At 59.3% G+C, this 24,037-nt stretch overlaps 1 protein-coding gene across 2 annotated transcripts in view; it reads right to left on the reverse strand.

Moving 5' to 3' along the window:
- Positions 1 to 3,586: 3,586 nt before the first annotated feature.
- The window catches only part of HSF1 (heat shock transcription factor 1), a 35,300-nt gene continuing 14,849 nt past the window's right edge, over positions 3,587 to 24,037 (reverse strand). Inside the window, exons 5-14 of one of the 2 annotated variants that reach the window (XM_064154480.1) lie at positions 22,321 to 22,396; positions 21,432 to 21,493; positions 20,528 to 20,624; positions 16,317 to 16,453; positions 14,792 to 15,022; positions 12,433 to 12,519; positions 8,744 to 8,849; positions 7,846 to 7,911; positions 7,235 to 7,304; positions 3,587 to 6,061 (exon numbers count right to left, since the gene is read on the reverse strand). In XM_064154480.1, the coding sequence (XP_064010550.1) occupies positions 5,856 to 6,061; positions 7,235 to 7,304; positions 7,846 to 7,911; positions 8,744 to 8,849; positions 12,433 to 12,519; positions 14,792 to 15,022; positions 16,317 to 16,453; positions 20,528 to 20,624; positions 21,432 to 21,493; positions 22,321 to 22,396 (1,138 nt within the window). In that variant the 3' untranslated portion in view covers positions 3,587 to 5,855. The remainder of the gene's footprint in view (positions 6,062 to 7,234; positions 7,305 to 7,845; positions 7,912 to 8,743; positions 8,850 to 12,432; positions 12,520 to 14,791; positions 15,023 to 16,316; positions 16,454 to 20,527; positions 20,625 to 21,431; positions 21,494 to 22,320; positions 22,397 to 24,037) is intronic. The other variant, XM_064154481.1, reaches the window with a different exon arrangement.

Raw genomic sequence — 24,037 nt, forward strand, 5'->3', positions numbered from 1 at the left:
CCCCCCCAGTGTGGGCACACACCCCCTAGCATTGGCACAGAGACCCCAGTGTGGGCACAGGGCCCCCCAGCATGGGTGCAGAGAGCCCAGTATGAGCACAGAGGCCCCACTATGGGCACAGAGACCTCAGTATGGGCACAGACTTCCCCCCCAGTGTGGGCACAGAGACGCCAGTATGGGCACAGACCCACCCTGATATGGGCACAAAGACCCCAGGGTAGGCATGGATTTCTCTCCCCGGGGCACTGGGACTCCCAGTGTGAACAGAGGGCACCCCTCAGTATGGGCACAGACCCTCCCCCGGGCACTGGGACCCCTAACATTGGCACAGACTCCCCCAGTATGGGCACGAACTCCCCCAGTATAGGCACAGACTCCCCACTCTGAGCCCTGGGATCCCCAAAGCAGGCACAGACCCCCTGCCCCTGCCCCTAGGGAGCCCCCCGTCATGGGCACAGCCCCTCACCCACTACCCACAGTCCACTGCCCAGTGCCCTCAGCCCCTTTCAAATGGGCACAGCCTCTCCCCCCCTCTCCAGCCACCAGGACCCTCTCAACCTCTGCAGACTCCTGGGGGGGTGCCCTGTGGCACTGGGGTGTCCCTGCCCCATAGTACTGTGGGTGTCCCCCCAGGTCTGACCTCCATCAGTTTCATCCCGGGGGGGGGTGCAACCCCCCAGGCCCTGGGCAGCGACTCCTCAGCCAGCCTGGACCCCCCCGAGAGTGGCTCCTTCAGCATGGAGCCCCCAGAGGGCCTCCGAGCAGGTGGGTGCCAACCTGGGGGGAGTCACCCCCCAGACACTCACCCCCTTGGGTGCTGAACACCTCCCTCAAACTGCCCTCTGCAGGTTCCAGCATGGATGGCCCAGCCCAGTCCAATGAGTCAGAGGAGGGTGAGGACCCCCCCAACATTGGTGACCACTCCCCAATTTAAGTATCTCCTGGGGGTCCCCAAAACCCAGCCCAAGGCTGTGGCATTCTCCCCCCCCACTTCGAGCGTCTCCGGGGGTGGCAGTGCCCCTGGCGCCCCAAACTGGGGCCGTGCGGGGTCACCTCGGGCCTCCCAGACCAGCTTGTGCTGGTGCTGTGGGGGATGCCAGGGTGCCCCCGAAACCGCGGACCCCCCTGCCGGGGGACACCCTTGACTGGGCACGCCCCTACCTGGGGCACCCTGCAACCTGGTGCCACCCCTAACTGCTGCCAGCGTGCCCGGGGGGTGGGGGCCATACCGGTGGCACCCTCAAGCCTCCCCCTCTGCCCGCAGGGCCGGAGCCGGACTCGGAGGAGAGCCTGGGCTCCCAAGGTGACTGGCACGGGCGGGGGCAGTGGCGGCAGCGCCGGGGCTGGCGCTCGGTGCGGGGCGTAACGCAGCCGCTGTCCTCCGCAGGGCTCTGAGCCTCGCTGGAGCCCGCAGGACACCGCCGTCTGCAGCGCCTGCTGCTGCCACGCCGCCTTGTCCCCGTCTCCTCGCCAAGGTCCTCGCCGTGCCCCTTCCCCCCAGTCCCAGCCTGTGCCCCGCAGTGGGGAGACCCCTGCCCCCCGAACTGCGATGTCCTGGGGGTGGAGTCAGCTGTGGGGCAGGGGCCATGGAGGTGGCCGGACCCCTCCATGTGTCCCTGGGCCACCCACCCGCCTGTGTCCTCCTCCCAACCCCATGTCCCTCAATAAAGGTCCCTGCAGCAGCTCTGGATGTGATGGAGATGTCCTCAGGGACCCCACCCCCGGGGCGGGGGTGTCCATGGTGGAGGAAGCAGCCCCTTGGTGTCTGCTCAAGCGGGGGGGGGGGGGGGGTGGTTGGTGGCACCTGGATGTGTGGTGGAGACGAAAGGTGGTGGCTGCTGCTGATGGAGACTAAAGGTGGTGGCTGCTGGGGCCCCCGGGGCGATTCTACTCCCCAGAGCTCCCCACAAGTCCATCCTGCAGCTGTGGGAGACCAGGGCTGGCTCCAGCCCTGCCCCAACCTTGCACTGATGCACCACGAAGCTCCATCACGGTGCCGCCGAACCTGCTCCATCACCTCTCCCACCCGCCCCGAACTCAGGGGGGCAGCAGCTGAGGGGCCCCCAGCCGTGGCCACGAAGGGGCTCTTCTGCCAGCACCTTCACGGGGGTGTGAAACAGAACCCACCAGTCCCTGCGTGGTGGGGTGGGAAGAGACCTCTGGAGCTCAGCCAGCGCCACCCCTCTGCTCCAGCAGCGTCACCCACAGCAGGTGCCCAGGACCTGGTGCTGCAGGGGCTGCAGACCACCTCCGGGGTGGAGATGGGGTCAGTGGCCAGCGAGAGCTGGGCAGGCTGCAGACCTAGGGGAGAGGAACCTCCTGAGCTTCAACCAGGGCAAGGGCAGGATCCTGACCCTGGGGAGGGGGCAACAAACTCCTGCCTCCGTCCAGGGGAGGCAGGGAGCTGCTGGGAAGGAACCAGCAGGGTGGCCCAGAAAGTCTCCAGGGGACACTGAGCAGAGTGTGGCCAGCAGGCCAAGGGAGGCTCTCCTGCCCCTCTGCTCTGCCCTGCTCAGGCCACAGCTGCAGAGCTGGGGCCAGTGCTGGCTCCACACTTCAGCACAGCCTGGGAGCTGCTGCAGAGAGCCCAGGGCAGGCTGGGAAGCTGCTGAGAAGACTCTGAGCAGGGAAGGTTGAGGGGCCTGGGGCTGCTTAGCCTGGGCAGGAGAGAACTCAGAGGGGATCTTCTCACATCTGCAGGGTGTGAGGCAAGAGGCTGGGGCCAGACTCTTCCCACTGGTGCCCAGGGACAGGCCAAGGGGCACCAGGCACAAACTGGGAGCCAGGAGGTTCCCTCGGGAGCAGCCTCTTGGCTTGGGGCGCTGCAAGGCCTGGAGCAGGCTGCCCAGAGAGGTTGTGGAGTCTCCTTGTCTGGAGAGCTTCTAAAGCCACCTGGGCACTGGGATGCTGGGCACCTGCTGTGGGTGACCCTGCTGGAGCAGGGGGCTGCTCTGGGTGAGCTCCAGAGGTCCCTGCCCACCTCACCAGGCTGGGATTAGGGGATCTGAGCCATGGCACAGGGTCCACACTCCCCCTTGGTGACATCTCCAGCTCAGAGCAGGCACTGGGACTCACTCGATGGCACAGGGAGTCTGGGGTGCAAAGGGCACTTCCCGTGCCTTCATCACAGCTTTATCCCGTCTTCATCATCCCATCTCCACCTCAGCTTTGTCTCGTGTTTTCCCCATGCTTATCTCATCTTTATCTCAGCCTCACCCCATCGCCTCTTCTTTAGCCTTTCTCCATCCCACCATCACCCCATCTGTATCTCCACCCCACCTTCATCCCACTTTTTCTCACCGTTACCCCACTCCATCCCACCTTCATCCCATGTTTCTTCATCTCTATCCAATCTTCATCCCATGTCATCCCCACATCATCTCCATGAGTCTTCATTCACCTTCAGCCCATCCTTATCTCACCCCATCTTTCTCCCATCTCCATCCTGTCTTTGTCCCATCATCATGCCACCTTCAATCCCCTCATCCTCACCCCCCCTCCATCCCACCATCCTCACCCCACCCCCACATGCTGGGGAAGCCCCATGTCCACAGGTGGAGCCCAGGAGAGCAGAAGAGGCCCTGGGGGCGTTGGTTTGTGATATATTTGTCGCTCTAGAGCAGGTATTGTCCATCTCTGGGTCCTTCTCTCCTGGAGAACCCCAAGATACAGAATAGTTTTGTCTCCTCCGAACATTCCCAAGTGGAAAGGGGACAAATCCTGGCAGCTCCAAGCGGCAGGAGAAACATCAACCCCCCCCTCCCCTCGATAAAAGAACCAAACTGGAACACACGGAGCGAGAGAAGATCCAGAAAGAAGCTGGGCTTGGAGGGTGGGGGGCAACCAGAGACCTTCCTGGGGACATCATCACCACCAAGGACAGACGAGACCCGGAGCGACCCATGTGAGCCAAACTTGGATTGCTCTGGTTGGAAACATCATCTTGGCCTCTCCAAGGGAGGGGGGTGGCAGAGGAACTCTTGTCCTCCACGGAGCTACGCTCTGGTTGCCAACCCTCTTCCCACCCATGGCCATGTTGGTGGCTCATAGCGGTGGGGTTATGGTTGCCACCATGGGCATGTAAGCGTCAGCTTGTGGTGGTGGGCTCATGGTTACCACCACGGGCATGCAAGCATCAGCTCGTGGTGGCAGGGTCATGGCTGTCACCCTGGGTAACAAAACTTCTACATCAGCTCATGGCTGGTGGGTTCCACCATGGCCAATGAAACACAAGCATCAGCTTTTGGTGGCGGGCTCATGGATGCCACCATGGGCACGTAAGGATCAGCTTTAGGTGGTGTGCTCATGGTAGTGACCACGGGTACAGAACATAAGCATCAGCTCATGGTTGGTGGGTTCCAACATGAGCAACAAAACATAGGCATCAGCTTTTGGTGGTGGGCTCATGGTTGCCACCATGGACACATAAGCATCAGCTTGTGGTGGTAAGGTTATGGTTGCCACCATAATTGCTTAAGCATCAGCCCGTGGTGGGCTCCCAGTTGCCTCCCTGGGCACACAAGCATCAGCTCGTGGTGATAAGGTTATGGTTGAAACCATGGACACATAAGCATCAGCTCATGGTGGTAAGGTTATGGTTGAAACCATGGACACATAAGCATCAGCTCATGGTGGTAAGGTTATGGTTGCCACCATAATTGCTTAAGCATCAGCCCGTGGTGGGCTCCCAGTTGCCTCCCTGGGCACACAAGCATCAGCTCGTGGTGGTGGGCTCCCAGTTGCCTTCCTGGGCACACAAGCATCAGCCTGTGGTGGTGGGCTCCCAGTTGCCTCCCTGGGCACACAAGCATCAGCCTGTGGTGGTGGGCTTCCAGTTGCCACCTTGGGCACACAAGCATCAGCCCGTGGTGGTGTGCTCCTGGTTGCCAGCATAAGTGCTTATGCATCTGCCCGTGGTGATGGGCTCCCGGTTGCCACCTTGGGCACACAAGCATCAGCCTGTGGTGGTGGGCTCCCGGTTGCCTCCCTGGGCACACAAGCATCAGCTCATCTTGGTGGGCTTCTGGTTGCCACCGTGGGCACACAAGCATCAGCCTGTGGTGCTGGGCTCCCGGTTGCCACCGTGGGCACACAAGCATCAGCCTGTGGTGCTGGGCTCCCGGTTGCCACTGTGGGCACACAAGCATCAGCCTGTGGTGGTGGGCTCCCGGTTGCCTCCCTGGGCACACAAGCATCAGCTCATCTTGGTGGGCTTCTGGTTGCCACCGTGGGCACACAAGCATCAGCCTGTGGTGCTGGGCTCCCGGTTGCCACTGTGGGCACACAAACATCAGCCTGTGGTGCTGGGCTCCCGGCTGCCACCTTGGGCACACAAGCATTGGCCCGTGGTGCTGGGCTCCCGGTTGGCGCCGTGGGCACACAAACATCAGCCTGTGGTGCTGGGCTCCTGGTTGCCACTGTGGGCACACAAGCATCAGCCCGTGGTGGTGGGCTCCTGGTTGCCTCCCTGGGCACACAAGCATCAGCCCATGGTGGTGGGCTCCTGGTTGCCTCCCTGGGCACACAATCATGTCAGAGTTCTGTGGTGGCCTAACTCTCGGTGTCCACTCCCCAGCTGAGCCCCCAGGCTGAGGCGAGGGCTGCCCGCAGGCGCCCCTGGCCCTCCAGAGGCGGCCGAGTGGAGCTGCGCTGGGCAGCGGCTGGCATCTGAAGCAGGTTTGGAAAGACCTGGTGAAGCACAACACACAAATGGGATCCTGACTGGCGCCGGGGCGGGGGGAGAAGGAGCTCGGAGCTGTCCAGGGCTGCGCGAAGCAGGAGGCCGGCGGCCGCGGGGCCCTTCGGTGCGGGGTTGTCTTCTCCTTCAGCCCACCCCGGTGGTGGGGGGCTTGGTTTTAGGAGACAGCAGGGTCCTTGGGCTTGGGCTGCTCGGGCCCTGACAAGAGGGAGATGGTTGGGTCTTCTGAGTACTCATCCCCGTCCGTGAAATAGGGGCCCTCGCCCAGCTCGAAGAAGATGGGGAGGTCCCCACTGCCCATGTCCACGGCGCTCGAGTCCACCAGCAAGAGGGGCTGGGCTGTGTAGTGCACCAGCTGCTTTCCTGCAGAGACAGAGAGGTGGGCTGAGGGCAGCTGGGGTGGGCTGAGGGCAGCTGGGGTGAGTTGGAGGACATTTGGGCTGGGTAGGAGGTCAACTGGGATGAACTGAAGAGCACTTGGAGGGAGTAGGAGGTCAAGCAGGATGAGGCGGAGGGCAACTGGGCTAAGTAGGTCAACTCGGATGAGCTGGAGGACATTTGGGGTGAGTTAGAGAGCAACTGAGATGAGCTGGAGGGTATCTGGCAAGGGTAGCAGAACAAGATGGCTTCTAGGGCAGTTTAGCTTCAGCTTTAGGCCTCCTGAATCCAGGGAGGAGCTTGAGGGGCTGGAAGTGTCCAGAGAAGGGCAAGGGAGCTGGGGAAGGATCTGGAGCAGTTGTGAGGAGCATCTGAAGGAGCTGGGAGTGTGGAGCTTGAAGCAAAGGAGGCTGAGGGGAGAGCTTCTGGCTGCCTGCAAGTGCCTGAGAAGAGGCTGGAGCCAGCTGGGGCTGAGATCTCTTCTGCAAGTGTTGGGCCAAGAGGAATTGGCCACAAGTTGCCCTAGGGGAGGTTGAGGTTGTCCATGAGGAACAATTTGTGCCCCTTGAGGCTTGTGCAGGACTGGCCCAGGCTGCCCAGGGCAGTGGTGGAGTGCCCATGCTTGGAGGGGTTTGCAAGGCATGGAGCTGTGGTGCTGAGGGCCATGGTTTGGTGGTGCCCTGGCACTGCTGGGGCACTGCTTGGACTCCATCAGCTTGGAGGCCTCATCCAACCCACCCCAGGACTCCATAGAATCATAGAATGTGGCTGGAAGTGACCTTGAAAGATCATCTGGTGCAACCCCCTCTGCCTCACCTTCCACCCACTGCCCTCTGTGCTGTTGCTGGGCATCACCCAGCCCAGGCTGGCTCAAGCCTCCTGGCACTCACCCTGCAGGTATTTGTAAACACGAATGAGGTCACCCCTTGGTCTCCTCCTCTCCAAGCAGCACAGCCCCAGCTCCCTCAGGCTCTCCTCATAAGGAAGATGTTCATCTTGGCTCTCTTCCAGTTACTGTCAGCAGGGGTCTAGAGCCAAGAGCCTCCTCCAGATGTTCTATTCTCCAGCACCTGCCTCACCCAAATCCACTTTCTGGCTGGAGAAACCACTTTGTCACAGCCCTAACTCTTGTGCCATCAAGTCAAGGACATCTGGTACCTGTGTCTGCTGTGCTGGCCTCTGTCTCAGTTGGCTTCTGCTGCTCCTGGGTTGAAAGGAGATCCTGGATCTGCAGAGACAAAAGTTGGCTTGGTGAGGTCACTGCAGGGGTGGTTGAGGGGGGACCTTCTGGCTTCTTGCAAGTGCTTGAGAGGAGGCTGAAGCCAGGTGGGGCTGAGATCTCTTGTGCCAAGTGTTGGGCCAAAGAGGAAGCAGCCTAAAGTTGTCCCAGGGGGGGCTGAGGTTGGCTCTAAGGAACAATTTGTGTCCCTTGATGCTTGTGCAGGCGTGGCCCAGGCTGCCCAGGGCAGTGGGGGAGTGCCCATGCCTGGAGAGATTGGCAAGGTATGGAGCTGTGGTGCTGAGTGCCATGGGTTGGTGGTGCCCTGGCAGAGCTGGAGGCCTCAGCACCTCACTGATGGTGGATGAGCAATGAGGAGCTTTGCTCCGCTCCAAGCTTGGCTGTTGGAGGTTCCTCCAGCTCCACATTCCTCCTCTGTCCCACCTCTCCCCTCAATGAGCCTGGGGCTTGGCTAGAGGTTCTTCAGAGCTCGGGGGAGGGCAAAGAGACTCTGCTCATCCCAGCAGGTCCAGTTTGAAGATCTACTCACACTGGCCAAGCTGCTGTCCAGGTCAGGAAGGTTCATGTCCGTAACCGTCATCGAAGGACTGAAGAGCTGCCAAGGGAAAGAGAGGGGTGGTGGAAATGGAGTCATGGAGCTACCATGGTCTATCTGCCTCCAGAAAGCCACAGCACGTGGGGTGGGTGGAAGACCACTTGGGCCAAGCAGAGGGACAACCCCATGGGCCAGTACAGAACCCCATGGACCATTACAGCGGAGTGGGGGAGCTGCTGGGAAGAAGCTCCAAGGAGAAGGAACTGGGAATGCTGGGGGGGGAACAAGGGCACCATGAGCCAGCAAGGTGGCCAACAAGACCAAGGGTCTTCTGACAGGGCATTCAGCAGTGTGGCCAGCAGGCCTAGGGAGGTTCTGCTGCCCCTCTGCTCTGCCCTGCTCAGGCCACAGCTGCAGAGCTGGGGCCAGTGCTGGCTCCACACTTCAGCACAGCCTGGGAGCTGCTGCAGAGAGCCCAGGGCAGGCTGGGAAGCTGCTGAGAAGACTCTGAGCAGGGAAGGCTGAGGGGCCTGGGGCTGCTTAGCTTGGACAGAAGACTCAGAGGGTGTGGGGCAAGAGGCTGGTCCCAGACTCTTCCCAGTGGTGCCCAGGCCAAGGGGCACCAGGCACAAACTGGAAGCCAGGAGGTTCTTGGTTTGGAGGGTTGCAAGGCCTGGAGTAGGCTGCCCAGAGAGGTTGTGGAGTCTCCTTGTCTGCAGAGCTCCCAAAGCTACCTGGGCACTGGGATCCTGGGCACCTGCTGTGGGTGACCCTGCTGGAGCAGGGGGCTGCCCTGGGCGAGCTGCAGAGGTCCCTTCCCGCCGCAGCAGGCTGGCTGTGAGGGCTGTGTGGGGCCGTGGCAGCAGCAGCAGAGGCAGGAGCAGGCACTCACGTCCAGCAGGGCGCTGGTGTCCACGCTGAAGCCGTGCGTGGTCAGCATGGTCTGCAGGTTGTCCAGGTTGGAGTCGATGGTGTCCAGATGGTCGTTGAGTTCATTCCTGCACAAAACCAAGAGAAGTGCTGGAGATCCACCTGGGGGAGCCTCTCCCAGCTTCTGCAGAGCCCTGATCCCACATTCCCAGGGCTTCTAAAGGGATTTGTCCACCCAAGGCACCCTCCTACAACCCAGGCAGGAGAGCGGGGCTGGGACTCCTGACCCTGCTGAGATCCCTCTCCAGCTGCCAGAGAGCTGAAGGGTGCTGATACAACACCACAGCCATGCCCTGTCCTTCTTTCCACCAAGTCTTGAGCCTGGAGATGCCACCACCTCTTCCTCTTGAGAGGTCCAAGCACAACCCAGATGGAGAAGACACCTTTAATACCTTACAGCACCCAAGCTCTCTGCTCTGGGGCTTTGGGAACCACCAACCCCATGGGCTGGTGGGGATCTTGGTGCAGCTTTGGACCCTTTCTCAATCCAAACAGAAGTTCCAACCACTTCTGCTTGTCATCTCCTGGTTGTTGACACACAACAAAGGGCAACGAACCTTCCTCCCTGCAACAACTTGGAGGAGAAGTTTCAAGGAGATTTCTGGTGGCCAGAAGACTCCTTCATGTCTGGACTGGCAATGGGGGTAGCTTCTTTGTCCATCAGATGGGAGTTTCTGGTGACCACAGAGAGGACTCAAGTCACTTCTATGTACCTTGTCGCTGCTTCATGGCTTACAAGTGGACCTGCTCATCTCCTGGGAGCACCAGAGAGCACCCAGTGACCACCAAAAGCTGGTGCCTGGTCAAAGCTGGGCTCCCTCCAAAGCCACCTGGGAATTGGACACTGCTGGGATGGATGGCACCCAAGTGCCAGCCTCAAACCAGGTCTTGAGAGAAGAACGAGCTCTGAGGATCAAGGTGGGTGGTGGAGCATGAGCAACCCTGCCAAAGGTTGTTCCTAAGTCCTGGGTCCAATTAGGAACCATCTCAAGACCTAGGGCTGAGAGATGAGTTCTAGAGAAGGGTCATCTGGAGAGGAGGATGACAAGGTGGGCTGCAGAGGTGGTGGTGAAGTGAGGAACTGGCCTCATGTCCTCTCATTCTCCAGGCCCATGGTGCCTGTGGCATCATGTTTCAGAACAAGAGAAGCTGATGTCTGAAACTCATGGAGCTACCAAGAAGCCTAGAAGGCTCTTGGAGGACCACCCCTGAGAAGAACCAGGGTAAGGATTGACCTAAGGTACTGCTGAAAGGCTCCAGAATCTGGCCAGGGTGGCAGCAGCAGGTTCAGCTCAGGCCCTGGAGCTCCACAGGAAGCCTCTGCTCTTCTCAGAGGGTCTGGAGCACCTCTGGTATTTGTCCTCCCAACCACCACTGCCTGCAGAGAAGCATTTCTTGTCTTCACCAGTTTGCTGATCGTCCCAAACTGGGAGCAGTGGTGACCCCTGGCCAGGCTCTGCTGCAACCCAGGCTGGAGACTAAAGGCAGAGGAACCATCTGAGCTTCAACCAGGGCAAGGGCAGAGTCCTGACCCTGGGGAGGGGCCAACAACAACCCCCTGCCCAATCCAGGGGATAGGGAGAGCTGTTGAGAAGGAACTGGAAGTGCTGGGGGGGGGAACAAGGGCACCATGAGCCAGCAAGGTGGCCGAGAAAGTCCCCAGGGGGCACTGAGCAGAGTGTGGCCAGCAGGCCAAGGGAGGCTCTCCTGCCCCTCTGCTCTGCCCTGCTCAGGCCACAGCTGCAGAGCTGGGGCCAGTGCTGGCTCCACACTTCAGCACAGCCTGGGAGCTGCTGCAGAGAGCCCAGGGCAGGCTGGGAAGCTGCTGAGAAGACTCTGAGCAGGGAAGGCTGAGGGGCCTGGGGCTGCTTAGCCTGGGCAGGACAGGACTCAGAGGGGATCTTCTCACATCTGCAGGGTGTGGGGCAAGAGGCTGGGGCCAGACTCTTCCCATTGGTGCCCAGGGACAGGCCAAGAGGCACCAGGCACAAACTGGGAGCCAGGAGGTTCCCTCAGGAGCAGCCTCTTGGCTTGGAGGGTTGCAAGGCCTGGAGCAGGCTGTGCAGAGAGGTTGTGGAGTCTCCTTGTCTGGAGAGCTTGCACAGGCAGCTGGGCACTGGGATGCTGGGCACCTGCTGTGGGTGACCCTGCTGGAGCAGGGGCTGCATTGGGTGAGCTCCAGAGGTCCCTTCCCACTCCATCATGGTGGGACTGGGGAGTTCCTGCCTGAGCTCAGGCTCTCACAAGACCTTCATCGTTGGAGTTCCCAGCTGCAGAAGTTCTGAAGCCAGCCCGTGCTGGGAGGTGCCACTCCATAGTGAGCTCTTTGACATTTTGAGAAGGAGTTCCACAAAAGCAAGACCACCTGAGTGGACAGATCTACTCTCCACGGGTCTGCTTCTCCTCCCTGGCACAAAAGGGGTTTAACGCTGATGTTTCGGTGGCCCTAGACATGAGGTGAGCTGTCCCAGAGCCACTGCCAGGGACATCCTGGCCATCAGATCCCCACTGGGACTGGTGGAGAAGCAGAGAGCACTTGAACTGCTCCTCCTCCTAGTAGGACCCAGCTGAACTTTCACTTGGGAGAAGATACATTTTGTAGGGACACTGAGGTGGGAACATCTGCCAGGCCCTTGAGATGCCTCCAGTGCTGTTTGTGTGATAGTGAAGGAGCTTCCTGCAAGCCCAGCCAGTGCCCAGCACCACAATGCTCCACAGCTATGAGAACATCCTTCTGGGCAGGACCTGGAGCTCCTGAGGGGCACCTGAGCTCATGGTTCCCAGATCTCCACCAAGGACAACTGGTGCTGGAGCAGCTCCCAGTGGTACCAACCTATCTTCACAACCCAGCAGAGCTGCCCAACCCTTCTGATCTTGAACCCCAACACAAGCATTCTGCTGGCTAATTCCCACCAGAGACCAGACATCGAGGTGAGAACTAACCCCCAGGCCTCTGAACCTCAAGCACCGAAGATCATGGAATCATGGACTGCTTTGGGTGGGAAGGGACCTCAAAGGTTACTCAGTCCATCCCCTGCAGTCAGCAGGGACCTCTGTAACCAGAGCAGGTTGCTCAGAGCCCTAACCAACCTGCAAGGCCATCAGAAGGTCTCCTGGGGCCTTCTCTTCTCCAGGCTGAACAACCCCAACTCTCTCAGGCTGTCCCCACATGGGGATCACCCTCATGGCCATGATGCCCACAGCTGAGCTGGCTTCTTCCCACTGCTCCTTTCCCTTTGACTTGTGCCACTGCCTCTGAGCAGATGGAGCAGCTCTGAACCATGGACAATACAGTCCCTGGGCCCTGCACTCTCCAGGTCCTTGTGGTTCCTTCACCACAAGAGGAACCATCCTCAACCTGCCCTAGGTGAGGCTGAGGATGGCCATGAGGAGAAATGACCTCAATGAAAGGGTTGTCCAGGCCTAGCCCAGGCTGCTCAGGGCAGTGGTGGAGTCCCCATCCCTGGATGGATTTCCAAGCCACGGAGCTGTGGTGCTGAGGGCCATGGTTTGGTGGTGCCCTGGCACTGCTGGGTCAAGAGCTGGACTCCAGGAGCTTAAGGCTCTTGGCCAACCTCAAGCACTCCATGATTCCATGATCAGTGCCACCAAGCCCTGCTCTCCTGCCCAGCAGCAGCTCTGGATGCTGACCCTTGCTGTGCTCTGCAGTGGTGAGAGGAGGAGGAGGAAGTGGGGCAAAGCCGAGGGACCTCTGCCAGCTGCGGGGTGCGAGTCAAACTGCAAGAGACAAAGAGAAGAGGACACTGGATTCAAAAGGCTCCCAAGCAGCCACTGGTGGAGTGAGAAGGTTGGGTTATGGTCAAAGGACAGGCAGATGAACCATGCTCAGCTTGTGGAAGCGGTGTGGAGGTACCAGGGTGATGGCACCGAGAGCTGGGGGAGGAAGCACGCTTGGGCAGGAGAATGGTTGAGGAGCAAGGAGAGAGAGACACCAGGACAAATGGCCCTGAAGAAGCAAGTGGAGACATCTCAGAGGGGTTCCAGCCCAGGTTGGATCTGACCAAGGTTGGTTTTGCTCAGGTTGGTTCTAGCCCAGAGTGGTCCCAGCCCAGGTTGGAACCCAATCCTGCTCAGTTTGCTTCCGGCCCAGGTTGGCCCAAGCTCAAATTGATCCTAGACCAGGTTAGTTCCAGCTCAGGTTGGTCTCAGCTCAGCCAAAATCTCTGTGAGATGTTCCTCAGCAGGACAAATTTCTTCTAACAGAGGTTTGTTGTGTGGGACCAGTTCTGTTCAATGTCCTTATAGATGATCTGGATGAGGAGATGGAGGCACCTTCAGGAAGTTTGGAGATGGCACCAAGTTGGGGGGGCAGTGCTGGTCTGCTGGAGGGTTTGAAGGACCTACAGAGAGATTCGAGGCTCTCCAGAGGGGTTTGAGGCTCACCAAAGGGACCTGGCCAAGCTGGCTGCATGAGGCCAATGGGATAAGGTTTACCAAGGCCAAGTGCTGAGCCCTGCCAAGGTCAGGAAGGCTCCAGGCTGGGGGCAGAGGGGTGGAAAGTGTCAGGTGGGAATGGCCCTGGGGGGGTTGGTGGCAGCAGCTGAAGAGCCAGCGTGTGCCCAGGTGGCCAAGAAGGCCACCAGCAGCCTGGCCTGGAGCAGCCCCAGGCTCGGCAGCAGGAGCAGGGCAGGAATGGTCCCCCTGGACTGGGGGCACTGGGGAGGAGAAGTTGTGAGGAGCACCTGAGGGCCCTGGGGGTGTGGAGCCTGCAGCAAAGGAGGCTGAGGGGAGACCTGGCAGTCTGCAAGTGCCTGAGAGGAGGCTGGAGCCAGCTGGGGCTGAGATCTCTTGTGCCAAGCATGGGCCAAGAGGAATAGGCCTCAAGTTGCCCCAGGAGAGGCTGTCCATAAGGAACAATTTGTTCCCTTTGAGACTTGCTCAGGCCTGCCCCAGGCTGCCCAGGGCAGTGGTGGAGTGCCCATGCCTGGAGGGGTGTGCAAGCCATGGAGCTGTGGTGCTGAGGGCCATGGGTTGGTGGTGCCCTGGCACTGCTGGGACTCCACGAGCCTGGAGATCCTTCCCAAGCCAACCTATTCCATGATCCCATGATTCAGAGGCTCTGGCTCTTGCCCCAGAGCTCAAGGGGATCCCTGGGTGGGCGCTGGACCTCCTTTGGTCTCACCATGCAGTGTTTCCCTGTGACCCTTCCCCTTCTCTGCCTGTGTCTCGGTCCCGTCACCCACCGCTGGTCACAGGAAGGTGACTCTGAGTTCAAAGCAACAAAGAACCTCTTGTGGGTGAAACCAGAGCCTGGGTACCTCACAAGGGGCACCTCCCACCAGGGACCTGCTCTGAGGGGCTCCACTGAGCCTGAGAACAACTGAAACCTTCTTCAGGTGATGAAAAGCAGCCATCACAGAGGCTTCCTGGCAGGCACTCGGGCGCCCCTGACATACCTTGGAGTCACCAACCATCACTGTCACCTCCCTCTGCACCCACAGGTCACCCTGAGGAGCAACCTCCACCCATCTGAGGAGAAACCTCCAAGAAAGGAGCTGCTCAGAGGCACTTCCTAGGTGCAGAACATCAGCACCTGCCATCACTGACACCTCCCTCACCACCTACAGGTCACTCCAAGGACACGATCCTTGGTGCTGAGATCATCTCAGTGGTGGAATCCACTCAAAGGTGGGAGCCTCTCAGCAGTGGGATCCACCCAATCACGGAATACTCTGAGTGGTAGGATCCACTCAATGGTTGGATACTCTCAGTGGTGGGATCCTCTCAGTGGAGAGATGCAGTGAACAGTGGGATACCCTGGATGGTGGGAAAGAGTTCTGGGTGGAACACAGCTGGTGGTGGGACAGGAAGGGCAGAGCAAAACATGGAGCTCAGGCAGGGGGCGGCTGCACACGGAAGCCATGAGGTGACCTCCCTGGGCTTCCAAAGCTGGCTGGAAGCCCTGGTGGAACCTCTAAGAGCTTCATGGTGGTAGAGAGAGCGGTGGGATGGCAGCCAGGCCCCGGGGTGGCCTGAGGAGGGCACTCACTTGTCAAGACAGGCGACGCTGAGGCACTTTTCCTGGGGCTGAGGCTGTGAGGTGCTGTCACCGGCGGGCGCGGCGCCACCGTCGTTCTCCTGCAGGATGGAGTCGATGAAGGTGGAGGGGAAGAGAGGAGCCTCCACAGCTGCAGGGTTCTTCCCTGGGCTGCTCTCCTCCAGCTGGGGGCTGCGGGTGGGACTGGGGGGTTCTTCCTTGATGCGGACCACAGGACTACTCCTGGGGGGGGCGAGGAAGAAGAGGGGTGAAAAGCTGACACTGATTCATTGGCCACGCCCAAGATCTGCTCCAACTCCTGGTGGCCTTCTCAAGGAGGAAGCCTCCAGACTCAGTTACAACCATGAGGTTGAAGGAGAACCTCAGTATTTCTTTTCTGCTTCTGCTCCTCATCAGCTCCCCTGACGCAGCAGCTCCTGCTGTTGGCCCAACCTCAGCACAGCTCTGGTGCCTGAAGAATCATCACAGCACCGTGGACTGCTTTGGGTGGAAAAGGACCTTCAAAGGTTACCTAGTCCAAACCCTTGCAGGCAGCAGGGACATCTCCAACCACAGCAGGTGGCTCAGAGCCTCAACCAGCCTGACCTGGGATGGTTCCATGGTTTGGGCATCTCCCACTTCTCAGAACTGTAGGAATTCTCAGGGCAATGGGATCAGAAAGCTTCCACAGAAGGTGGTCTCACCTCTGGAGCTCACCCAGTCCAAGCGAGGTCGCCCACAGCAGGTGCCCAGCATCCCAGTGCCCAGCTGCCTGTGCAAGCTCTCCAGACAAGGAGACTCCACAACCTCTCTGCACAGCCTGCTCCAGGCCTTGCAGCCCTCCAAGCCAAGAGGCTGCTTCTGAGGGAACCTCCTGGCTTCCAGTTTGTGCCTGGTGCCCCTTGGCCTGTCCCTGGGCACCAGTGGGAAGAGTCTGGCCCCAGCCTCTTGCCCCACACCCTGCAGATGTGAGAAGGTCCTCTCTGAGTCCTCTCCTGTCCAGGCTAAGCAGCCCCAGGCCCCTCAACCTTCCCTGCTCAGAGTCTTCCCAGCAGCTTCCCAGCCTGCCCTGGGCTCTCTGCAGCAGCTCCCAGGCTGTGCTGAGGTGTGGAGCCAGCACTGGCCCCAGCTCTGCAGCTGTGGCCTGAGCAGGGCAGAGCAGAGCAGAGGGGCAGGAGAGCCTCCCTTGGCCTGCTGGACACCCTTTGCTGAATGCCCTGTCAGAAGACCCTTGGTCTTCTTGGCCACCTTGCTGGTTCAAGCTGACTCAAGTGCAGCTTGGAGTCCACCAGGAGGTCCCAGAGGACTGAGTGCTTGGATTAAAGCTTCACAAAACCAACCAAAAACCTGCTGTGGGCACCGTGCCTGGACCAGGTGAGACTGAGACTCATTGACTGAGACTCAATGTCCTGAGGGTTTATTGTCCCAGGGGCTGGGCTGTTTCCCAGCTCTCCCAGCAGCAGAAGGTCATCATACTGGTGTCTACTGATCGGCTCACTGGGGAACAGCTTCAGGTTTTAGGAGAACCACAACCTACCTTTCCTCCAGACTTCCACTGGGAGAGGCTGAAGGGCTGGACTGGGCCAGCTCGGTCACGTCGGAGATGATGGGACCAGAGTTGGCTGAAGAATCCGGGGAATAGAGGTTGGAGCCACTGTAGGCTGGGGAGGAGGCCTGGAAGGACAATCAGAGGTTTGGTGGGGTGCAGAACTGAGCAAATCTCAGACTTTGTCCCACAGATAGGAGAGACAGCAGCAGGAGGAACATCAGAGTGGTCCCAAACCCAAGCAAGCAAGGGAGGTGATGATGTGGGACTGCACATGACATCTTCACCCAAAGCATGGCCACAGCCACTGCTATCTGAGGTCTCTGCCCCATGATGCAGACGAGGAGAATAAGGGACCCTCAGGAACTCTGAGGATGACACCAAGGTGAGGGGGATTGTTGAGCTGCTGGAAGGCTTGAAGGATCTGATGGAGGGTTTGAAGGCTCTCCAGAGGGATCTGAGGCACTCCAGAGGCTGGCTGGGTGAGGCCAATGGGATGAAGTTGACCTCTACTCTGCCCTGGTGAGAATCCATCTTGAGTGCTGCATTCAGTTTTGGGCTCCCCAGTTGAAGAGGGACAGAGATCTGCTGGAGAGGGACCAGCCCAGGGCTAAAAGGGTGATTAGGGGACAGGAGCACTGCCTGATGAGGAGAGGCTGAGGGACCTGGGGCTGCTTAGTCTGGAGAAGAGAAGACTGAGAGGGGATTTAATGAGTGTCTGTAGGTATCTGAGGGCTGGGGGTCAGGAGCAGGGGGACAGGCTCTGCTCACTGCTCCCTGGGGTAGGACAAGGAGCAAAGGGTGTAAGCTGCAGCACAGGAGGTGCCACCTCTACACAAGGGGCAACTGCTTTACTGTAAGGGTCCCAGAGCACTGGAACAGGCTCCCCAGAGAGGTTGTGGAGTCTCCTTCTCTGGAGCCTTTCAAGGCCTGTCTGGATGTGTTCCTCTGTGACCTGAGCCAGGTTGTATGGTCCTGCTCTGCCAGGGGGGTTGGACTCAATGATCTCTTTGGGTCACTTCCAACTCCTGACATCCTCTGATCCTGTGACCAAGGCCAAGTGCTGGGAAGGCTCCAGGCTGGGGGCAGAGGGACTGGAAAGTGCCTGGTGGGAAAGGCTCTGGGGGTGTTGGTGGCAGTGGCTGGAGAGGAGCCAGCCTGTGCCCAGGTGGCGAAGGAGGCCACCAGCAGCCTGGCCTGGAGCAGCTCCAGGCTGGCCAGCAGCAGCAGGCCAGGGATGGTCCTCCTGGACTGGGGGCACTGGGGATGCCACACCAGGAGTGCTGGGCTCAGCTTTGGGCCCTGACTCCAAGAAGGAGCTTGAGGGGCTGGAGGTGTCCAGAGAAGGGCAAAGGAGATGGAGAAGGGTCTGGAGAAGGAGAAAGGTGCTGAGGACTTGTGAGGAGCAGCTGAGGGCCCTTGGGGTGTGGAGCCTGCAGCAAAGGAGGCTGAGGGGAGAGCTTCTGGCTGTCTGCAAGTGCCTGAGAGGAGGCTGGAGCCAGCTGGGGCTGAGATCTCTGGTCCAAGAGGAATTTGCCTCAGGTTGCCCCAGGGGAGGTTGAGGTTGGCCCTAAGGAACAATTTGTGTCCCCTGAGGCTTGTGCAGGCCTGGCCCAGGCTGCCCAGGGCAGTGGGGGAGTGCCCATGCCTGGAGGGGTGTGCAAGCCTTGGAGCTGTGGTGCTGAGGGCCATGGGTTGGTGGTGCCCTGGCACTGCTGGGGCACTGCTGGGACTCCATAAGCCTGGAGCTCTCTTCCAATCCAATCCATTCTGTGGTGACTTCATCTTTTCCAGGCAGCAGTGGCTCTGGTGAGGAGATTCTGGAAGAACACTACAGGACCACCCACATCTCACCCCCACCAAGTTCTTCTGCCACCTCAACACTCCTGCTGGGCAAGCTCCAGAGTTTTCTTCACTATCAAAGCCAGGCCTGGGGCAGCGTCAGGACTCAAGGTGCCTGCTGGCAGCGCCTGCTGGAGAGCTGCCCAACTCTGGGGTACTTTGAGGTTGAAAATGATCAAGGCTGACGTAGAAGAAAGGCTGAGGAGCTGCTTTTCCCATCATGTGGACAATCCAGCAGGACCTGGAAGAGGTCCGAGAGGACCCCAGGGTTTGCTGCTAGAAAGAGAGACCAGAGGATGAGGTGGAGCTGGAAGGAGATCAGAGAGCTTCCAGAGAGGGTGGTCCCACTGCTGCAGAGCTCCTTAACAGAGCCTAGGATGCTTTGGGTCACTGAATGCCAGCGTGGTGGGGTGGGAAGGGACCTCTGGAGCTCGCCCAGTGCAGCCCCCTGCTCCAGCAGGGTCACCCACAGCAGGTGCCCAGCATCCCAGTGCCCAGGTGGCTTTAGAAGCTCTCCAGACAAGGAGACTCCACAACCTCTCTGCACAGCCTGCTCCAGGCCTTGCAACCCTCCAAGCCAAGAGGCTGCTCCTGAGGGAACCTCCTGGCTCCCAGTTTGTGCCTGGTGCCCCTTGGCCTGTCCCTGGGCACCAGTGGGCAGAGTAAGAGTCTCTTACCCCCATGGGTCCCTTAGCTCTTGCAGAGCACTGTGAAGATCCTCTCTCAGTCACAGAACCATTTTGGGTGGCAGAGGCCTCCAGGCTGATGGAGTCCAACCAGGGGCCCAGTGTGGGAAGGCAGTATGAGAGGGAATAACAACGAGCAGACTGAGCAACTGGACCTTGATTCCCACGGCCTCAGGGGCCTCCCACGGGGGAGGAAAGACAGAGGGACACCTGGGTACTGCGCCAGCAAGGCCTGACATAGGCCAGAGCCTGGGCTGTGCTTGCCCACGTCATGCCAACGCGCAGGGCTGTGTGCTCTGCCCGCAGGGGAGGCAGAACGAACGGGAAGGGGCTCCGGGGGGATGCACACTGAATCCTGTGGGGCCCTCTGGGATCCATCCCTGCCTACCACCCTGGCACTGCCAGGGCACCACCCACCCGCGGCCCTCAGCACCGCAGCTCCGTGCCCTGCAAACCCCTCCAGGCACAGGCACTCCACCACTGCCCTGGGCAGCCTGGGCCAGCGCTGGAGAACCCCTCCAGGGAAGAACCTTCTTCTGACATCCAATATGAACTTCCCCTGGGGCAACCTGAGGCTGCTTCCTCTTGGCTCAGAGCTTGGCACAAGATCTCAGCCCCAGCTGGCTCCAGCCTCCTCTCAGGCACTTGCAGACAGCCAGAAGCTCTCCCCTCAGCCTCCTCTGCTCCAGGCTCCACATCTCCAGGGCCCTCAGCTGCTCCTCACTTCTCCACACCCTTCTCCTTCTCCAGAGCCTTCCCAAGCTCCATTGCTATTCCCTGGACACCTCCAGGCCCTCAAGGTCCTTCTTGGAGTCAGGGATCAAATGGTCACAGACAGTAAAGGGACTCGTGGAGACCCAGGCTCACATAGCCATTTGTGCCAAGGTCACACACAGTTAGGGGACCCAGGCTCACACAGCCATTTGTGCCAAGGTCACACACAGTTAGGGGACCCAGGCTCACACAGCCATTTGTGCCAAGGTCACACACAGTTAGGGGACCCAGGCTCACATAGCCATTTGTGCCAAGGTCACACACAGTTAGGGGACCCAGGCTCACATAGCCATTTGTGCCAAGGTCACACACAGTTAGGGGACCCAGGCTCACAAAGCCATTAGGTCCAAGGTCACACACAGTAAGGGGACCCAAGCTCACATAGCCATTTGTGCCAAGGTCACACACAGTTAGGGGACCCAGGCTCACATAGCCATTTGTGCCAAGGTCACACACAGTTAGGGGACCCAGGCTCACAAAGCCATTAGGTCCAAGGTCACACACAGTAAGGGGACCCAAGCTCACATAGCCATTTGTGCCAAGGTCACACACAGTTAGGGGACCCAGGCTCACATAGCCATTTCTGCCAAGGTCACACACAGTAAGGGGACCCAGGCTCACACAGCCATTTCTGCCAAGGTCACACACAGGGGACCCAGGCTCACACAGCCATTTCTGCCAAGGTCACACACAGTTAGGGGACCCAGGCTCACACATCCATTTGGGCCAAGGTCATACACAGTAAGGGGACCCAAGGTCACACATGCACTGAGAACCTACCAGCTAAGGGCTCTCTATCAACCAAAACAAAGACAGGAGCAGCCAGAAAAGAACCTCAAGCATGTCCCTGCCATCAAAGCTGTGTCCTACTCCCTCTCACCACAGCCAGGTCCCACTTACCGTGTAGGGGGAGGTGCCGTGGACGTGCTCCAAGGAGTACTGGCGGCTGTACTTGGGCATGGAATGTGCTGAGCTGCTGTCGTTCAACATCAGTGGGCTGCAAGACACCGCAGATGCCACACGAGTGACCAGCCTGCACCATCAGCCCCTGGGCACCACCTCTCCATAGAGGAACCCACTCCTCAGCCACCAAAAGTTGGTTCCCGCACCCAGACAACGCAGAATCAGCACTGGGTCTGGGTGTCCCAGGTGGACAAGTGGCCACGGAGGTGGTGGTGTCAAATCAGCCCCAGGTTTGGGTGTCCCAGGTGGACAAGTGGCCACGGAGGTGGTGGTGTCAAATCAGCCCCAGGTTTGGGTGTCCCAGGTGGACAAGTGGCCATGGAGGTGGTGGTGTCAGTAGAGAAGATCTGATGAGCAGAAATGCAAACCTAAGGTCTCAGAGGACTTCTCTAGAGTCCATGGTCACCTTCTCCACCGTCAAGGTTCTGTTTGGGTTCACTTCTCCATGGCCCACCTCTCCTAAGATGGGTTGCAGGTGGTCAGCTGTGACACAACCACTTCTGGGACCCTTTCCAAGTGCTGGAGGACTGTGCAGAAACTTTCTCCTCAGAGGGGAAATAATTTGAGCAGCTCTTGGATGCTGCCACCAGGTCATTAAGACCACCATGGTGGTATTTGGCATAGTAGTGCTGGTGGACATGGCTGGAGGACAAAAGGCTGGTGCCACAATTTGATAGGCAATGTTAGGATGAGGAAGGGACACATGAATGAGACATCTGAGCAGCAGAAGACCCCAGCCCTCATGGTGTGAGCTGTCACAGGAGAAAGAGGTCTGAGTGATCCACTGAGCTGGTCTTATCTCAATCCTCCTCAACTAAGGAAGGGAGAAGACCCAACTTACATCTTCCTCTTCACCCCGAGGATCCGGTTGGATTGCACCAAGGAGATCAAGAACTGGATGAGCTGTGAGGAGGCAAGAGGACAATTTGTGATGGTGTGGACAGGACTTGGACAGGAACAGTCTGAGCACAGTTTGAGATCTGGGGGACATGGCAGAGAGCTGAGCACAACTCCCAGGAGAAGGCTGAGGATGAAACCATGGGCTGGCAGCCAAGGCAGTCATGAATCTTGGGATCATGGAATGACTGTGGTTGGAAGTGGCCTCTGAACTCTGGGAGTCCAAGCAGTGCCCCAGCAGTGCCAGGGCACCACCAAGCCATGGCCCTCAGCACCACAGCTCCATGGCTTGCAAACCCCTCCAGGCATGGGCACTCCACCACTGCCCTGGGCAGCCTGGGCCAGACTGTACAAGCCTCAAGGGCACAAATTGTTCCTCATGGACAACCTCAACCTCCTCTGGGACAGCCTGAGACTGCTTCAGAGCTCTTGACCCAATGCTTGGCACAAGAGATCTCAGCCCCAGCTGGCTCCAGCCTCCTCTCAGGCACTTGCAGACAGCCAGAAGCTCTCCCCTCAGCCTCCTTTGCTCCAGGCTCTACACTCCCAGGGCCCTCGGCTACTCCTCACATCTTCTCCTCCTTCTCATTCTCCTGCACTTTGTCTTGGTCAATCCCATCCCATTGGCCTTGACCCACTGATCCAGCCTGACCAGATCCCTCTGAAGAACCTCAGATTCCTCTGGAAAGCCTTCATCCCTCCAGCAGATTCTTTGAACCCTCCAGTAGATCAAGTCCCAGTCTCTTGGTCACCACATCCCCAGTACATCCCAAACCCTGCTGGTCAGCACATCCCCAGAAGGTCCCAGTCTCTCCTGGAGGCTCAGGAGGTACCTTGTTGACCACTTTCTGCTGCTGAGCGTGCTTCTGCCTCAAGCTGGCCACCTCCCTCCACAAGGCTTCATTCTCACTGCAAGAGAAGACAAAGCTCTGAGACAAGAACCCATGGTGGTGCTTTGGGGAGGTGGGGGGGGTAAGGACACAACCTGAGGGCACCATCTCCAGCCCCCAGCTCACTGAACAGCTCCTGGGGCTGGAGGTTATTAACTTCTCCATGATCTCCAGCTCACATCTGCTCCAGGCCATTACCATGTCCCTGTGGAAAGGTCCCCAAGGATGGAGCTCAATCTCCTTGATCTGGCCCAGGTGCAGGTGGAGCTGGTGAGAAATTGAGGTCTCCAGGGATGAGTTGGAGGGGAGGGGTGAGGAGGAGCCAGCTCCGCATCCAGCAGAGCCTGAGGCTGCGCTGAGATGGGGCCTTGGACAGCAACTACCTCTCAGATGTGACCTGCTCTGGCTGGGATTATGGAATGGTGGGGTGGGAAGGGACCTCTGGAGCTCACCCAGTCCAAAGCCCTGCTACAGAAGGGTGACACACAGCTCATGCTCAGGATCCTGATGCCTTTGGAAGCTCTCCAGAGGAGACTCCACAACCTCTCTGGGCAGCCTCCTCCAGCCAAGAGGCCGCTCCTGAGGGACCCTCCTGGCTTCCAGTTTGTGCCCAGTGCCCCTTGGCCTGTCCCTGGGCACCAGTAGGAAGAGTCTGGCCCCAGTCTCTTGCCCCCTACCCTGCAGATGTTGAGAAGACATTTAGTGACCTTTGAGGGTCACCAAAGGCAGCAAACTCAGGATGGTCCTCAAAGGGATCAAACTTTGGTTGTCTCCAAAGCAGTAAGTTTGGGGTGTCTTGAAGAGGATCAAAACTTAGGATGGCCCCAAAGGGATCAAACTCAGGATGGTCCTCAAAGGCATCAAACTTTGGTTGTCCTCAAAGTGAGCAAACTCGGTGTGTCCCCAGGACAGCAAACTCAGGGTGTCCTGAAAGGGATCATACTGAGGCATTAAAGCTGGGGCTCCCCCAGAACAGCTAACTCAGGCTGCCCTGAAAGGGATCAAAGCTGGGCTGTACCCTGATGCACCTAAGGCGTCCTGGAAGGGCTCACACTTGGAGTGTCCCAAAGGCATCAAAGCTGGGGTGTCCCCGGAACAGCAAACTCAGGCTGCCCTGAAAGGGATCAAAGCTGGGCTGTCCCCTGATGCACCTAAGGCATCCTGGAAGGGCTCACACTTGGAGTGTCCCCGGAACAGCAAACTCAGGCTGCCCTGAAAGGGATCAAAGCTGGGCTGTATCCTGATGCACCTAAGGTGTCCTGGAAGGGCTCACACTTGGAGTGTCCCAAAGGCACCAAAGCTGGGGTGTCCCCCAAACTGCAAACTCAGGCTGCCCTGAAAGGGATCAAAGCTGGGCTGTCCCCAAAGAGATCAAACGTGAGATGTCCTCAGGGATCGACTCCGGGACGCTCCGAGGGCCCAAGCTGGAGCCAGGCCGGGCTGCCCGCAGCTGCAGCGGGCCGGGGCCGGGGCTCGCCGGGGGCAGGCGGTGGTGGCCGCAGCTGCCCGTGGCCACCATGCCCGCGGTCGGGCCGCAGCTGCCCAATTTCGCGCTCGGCGGCGCCGGCAGCCGCGGGAGCCGGGCAGGGCCGTAAATTATCCGGCGCTCCCTGGGCATGCAGCAGCTGAAGGCGGCTCCGGCGGCCGCGGAAGGGAAGCG

The sequence above is a fragment of the Pogoniulus pusillus genome, chromosome 14 (genome assembly GCF_015220805.1).
Source record: "Pogoniulus pusillus isolate bPogPus1 chromosome 14, bPogPus1.pri, whole genome shotgun sequence".
Classification (NCBI taxonomy): Eukaryota; Metazoa; Chordata; class Aves; order Piciformes; family Lybiidae; genus Pogoniulus; species Pogoniulus pusillus.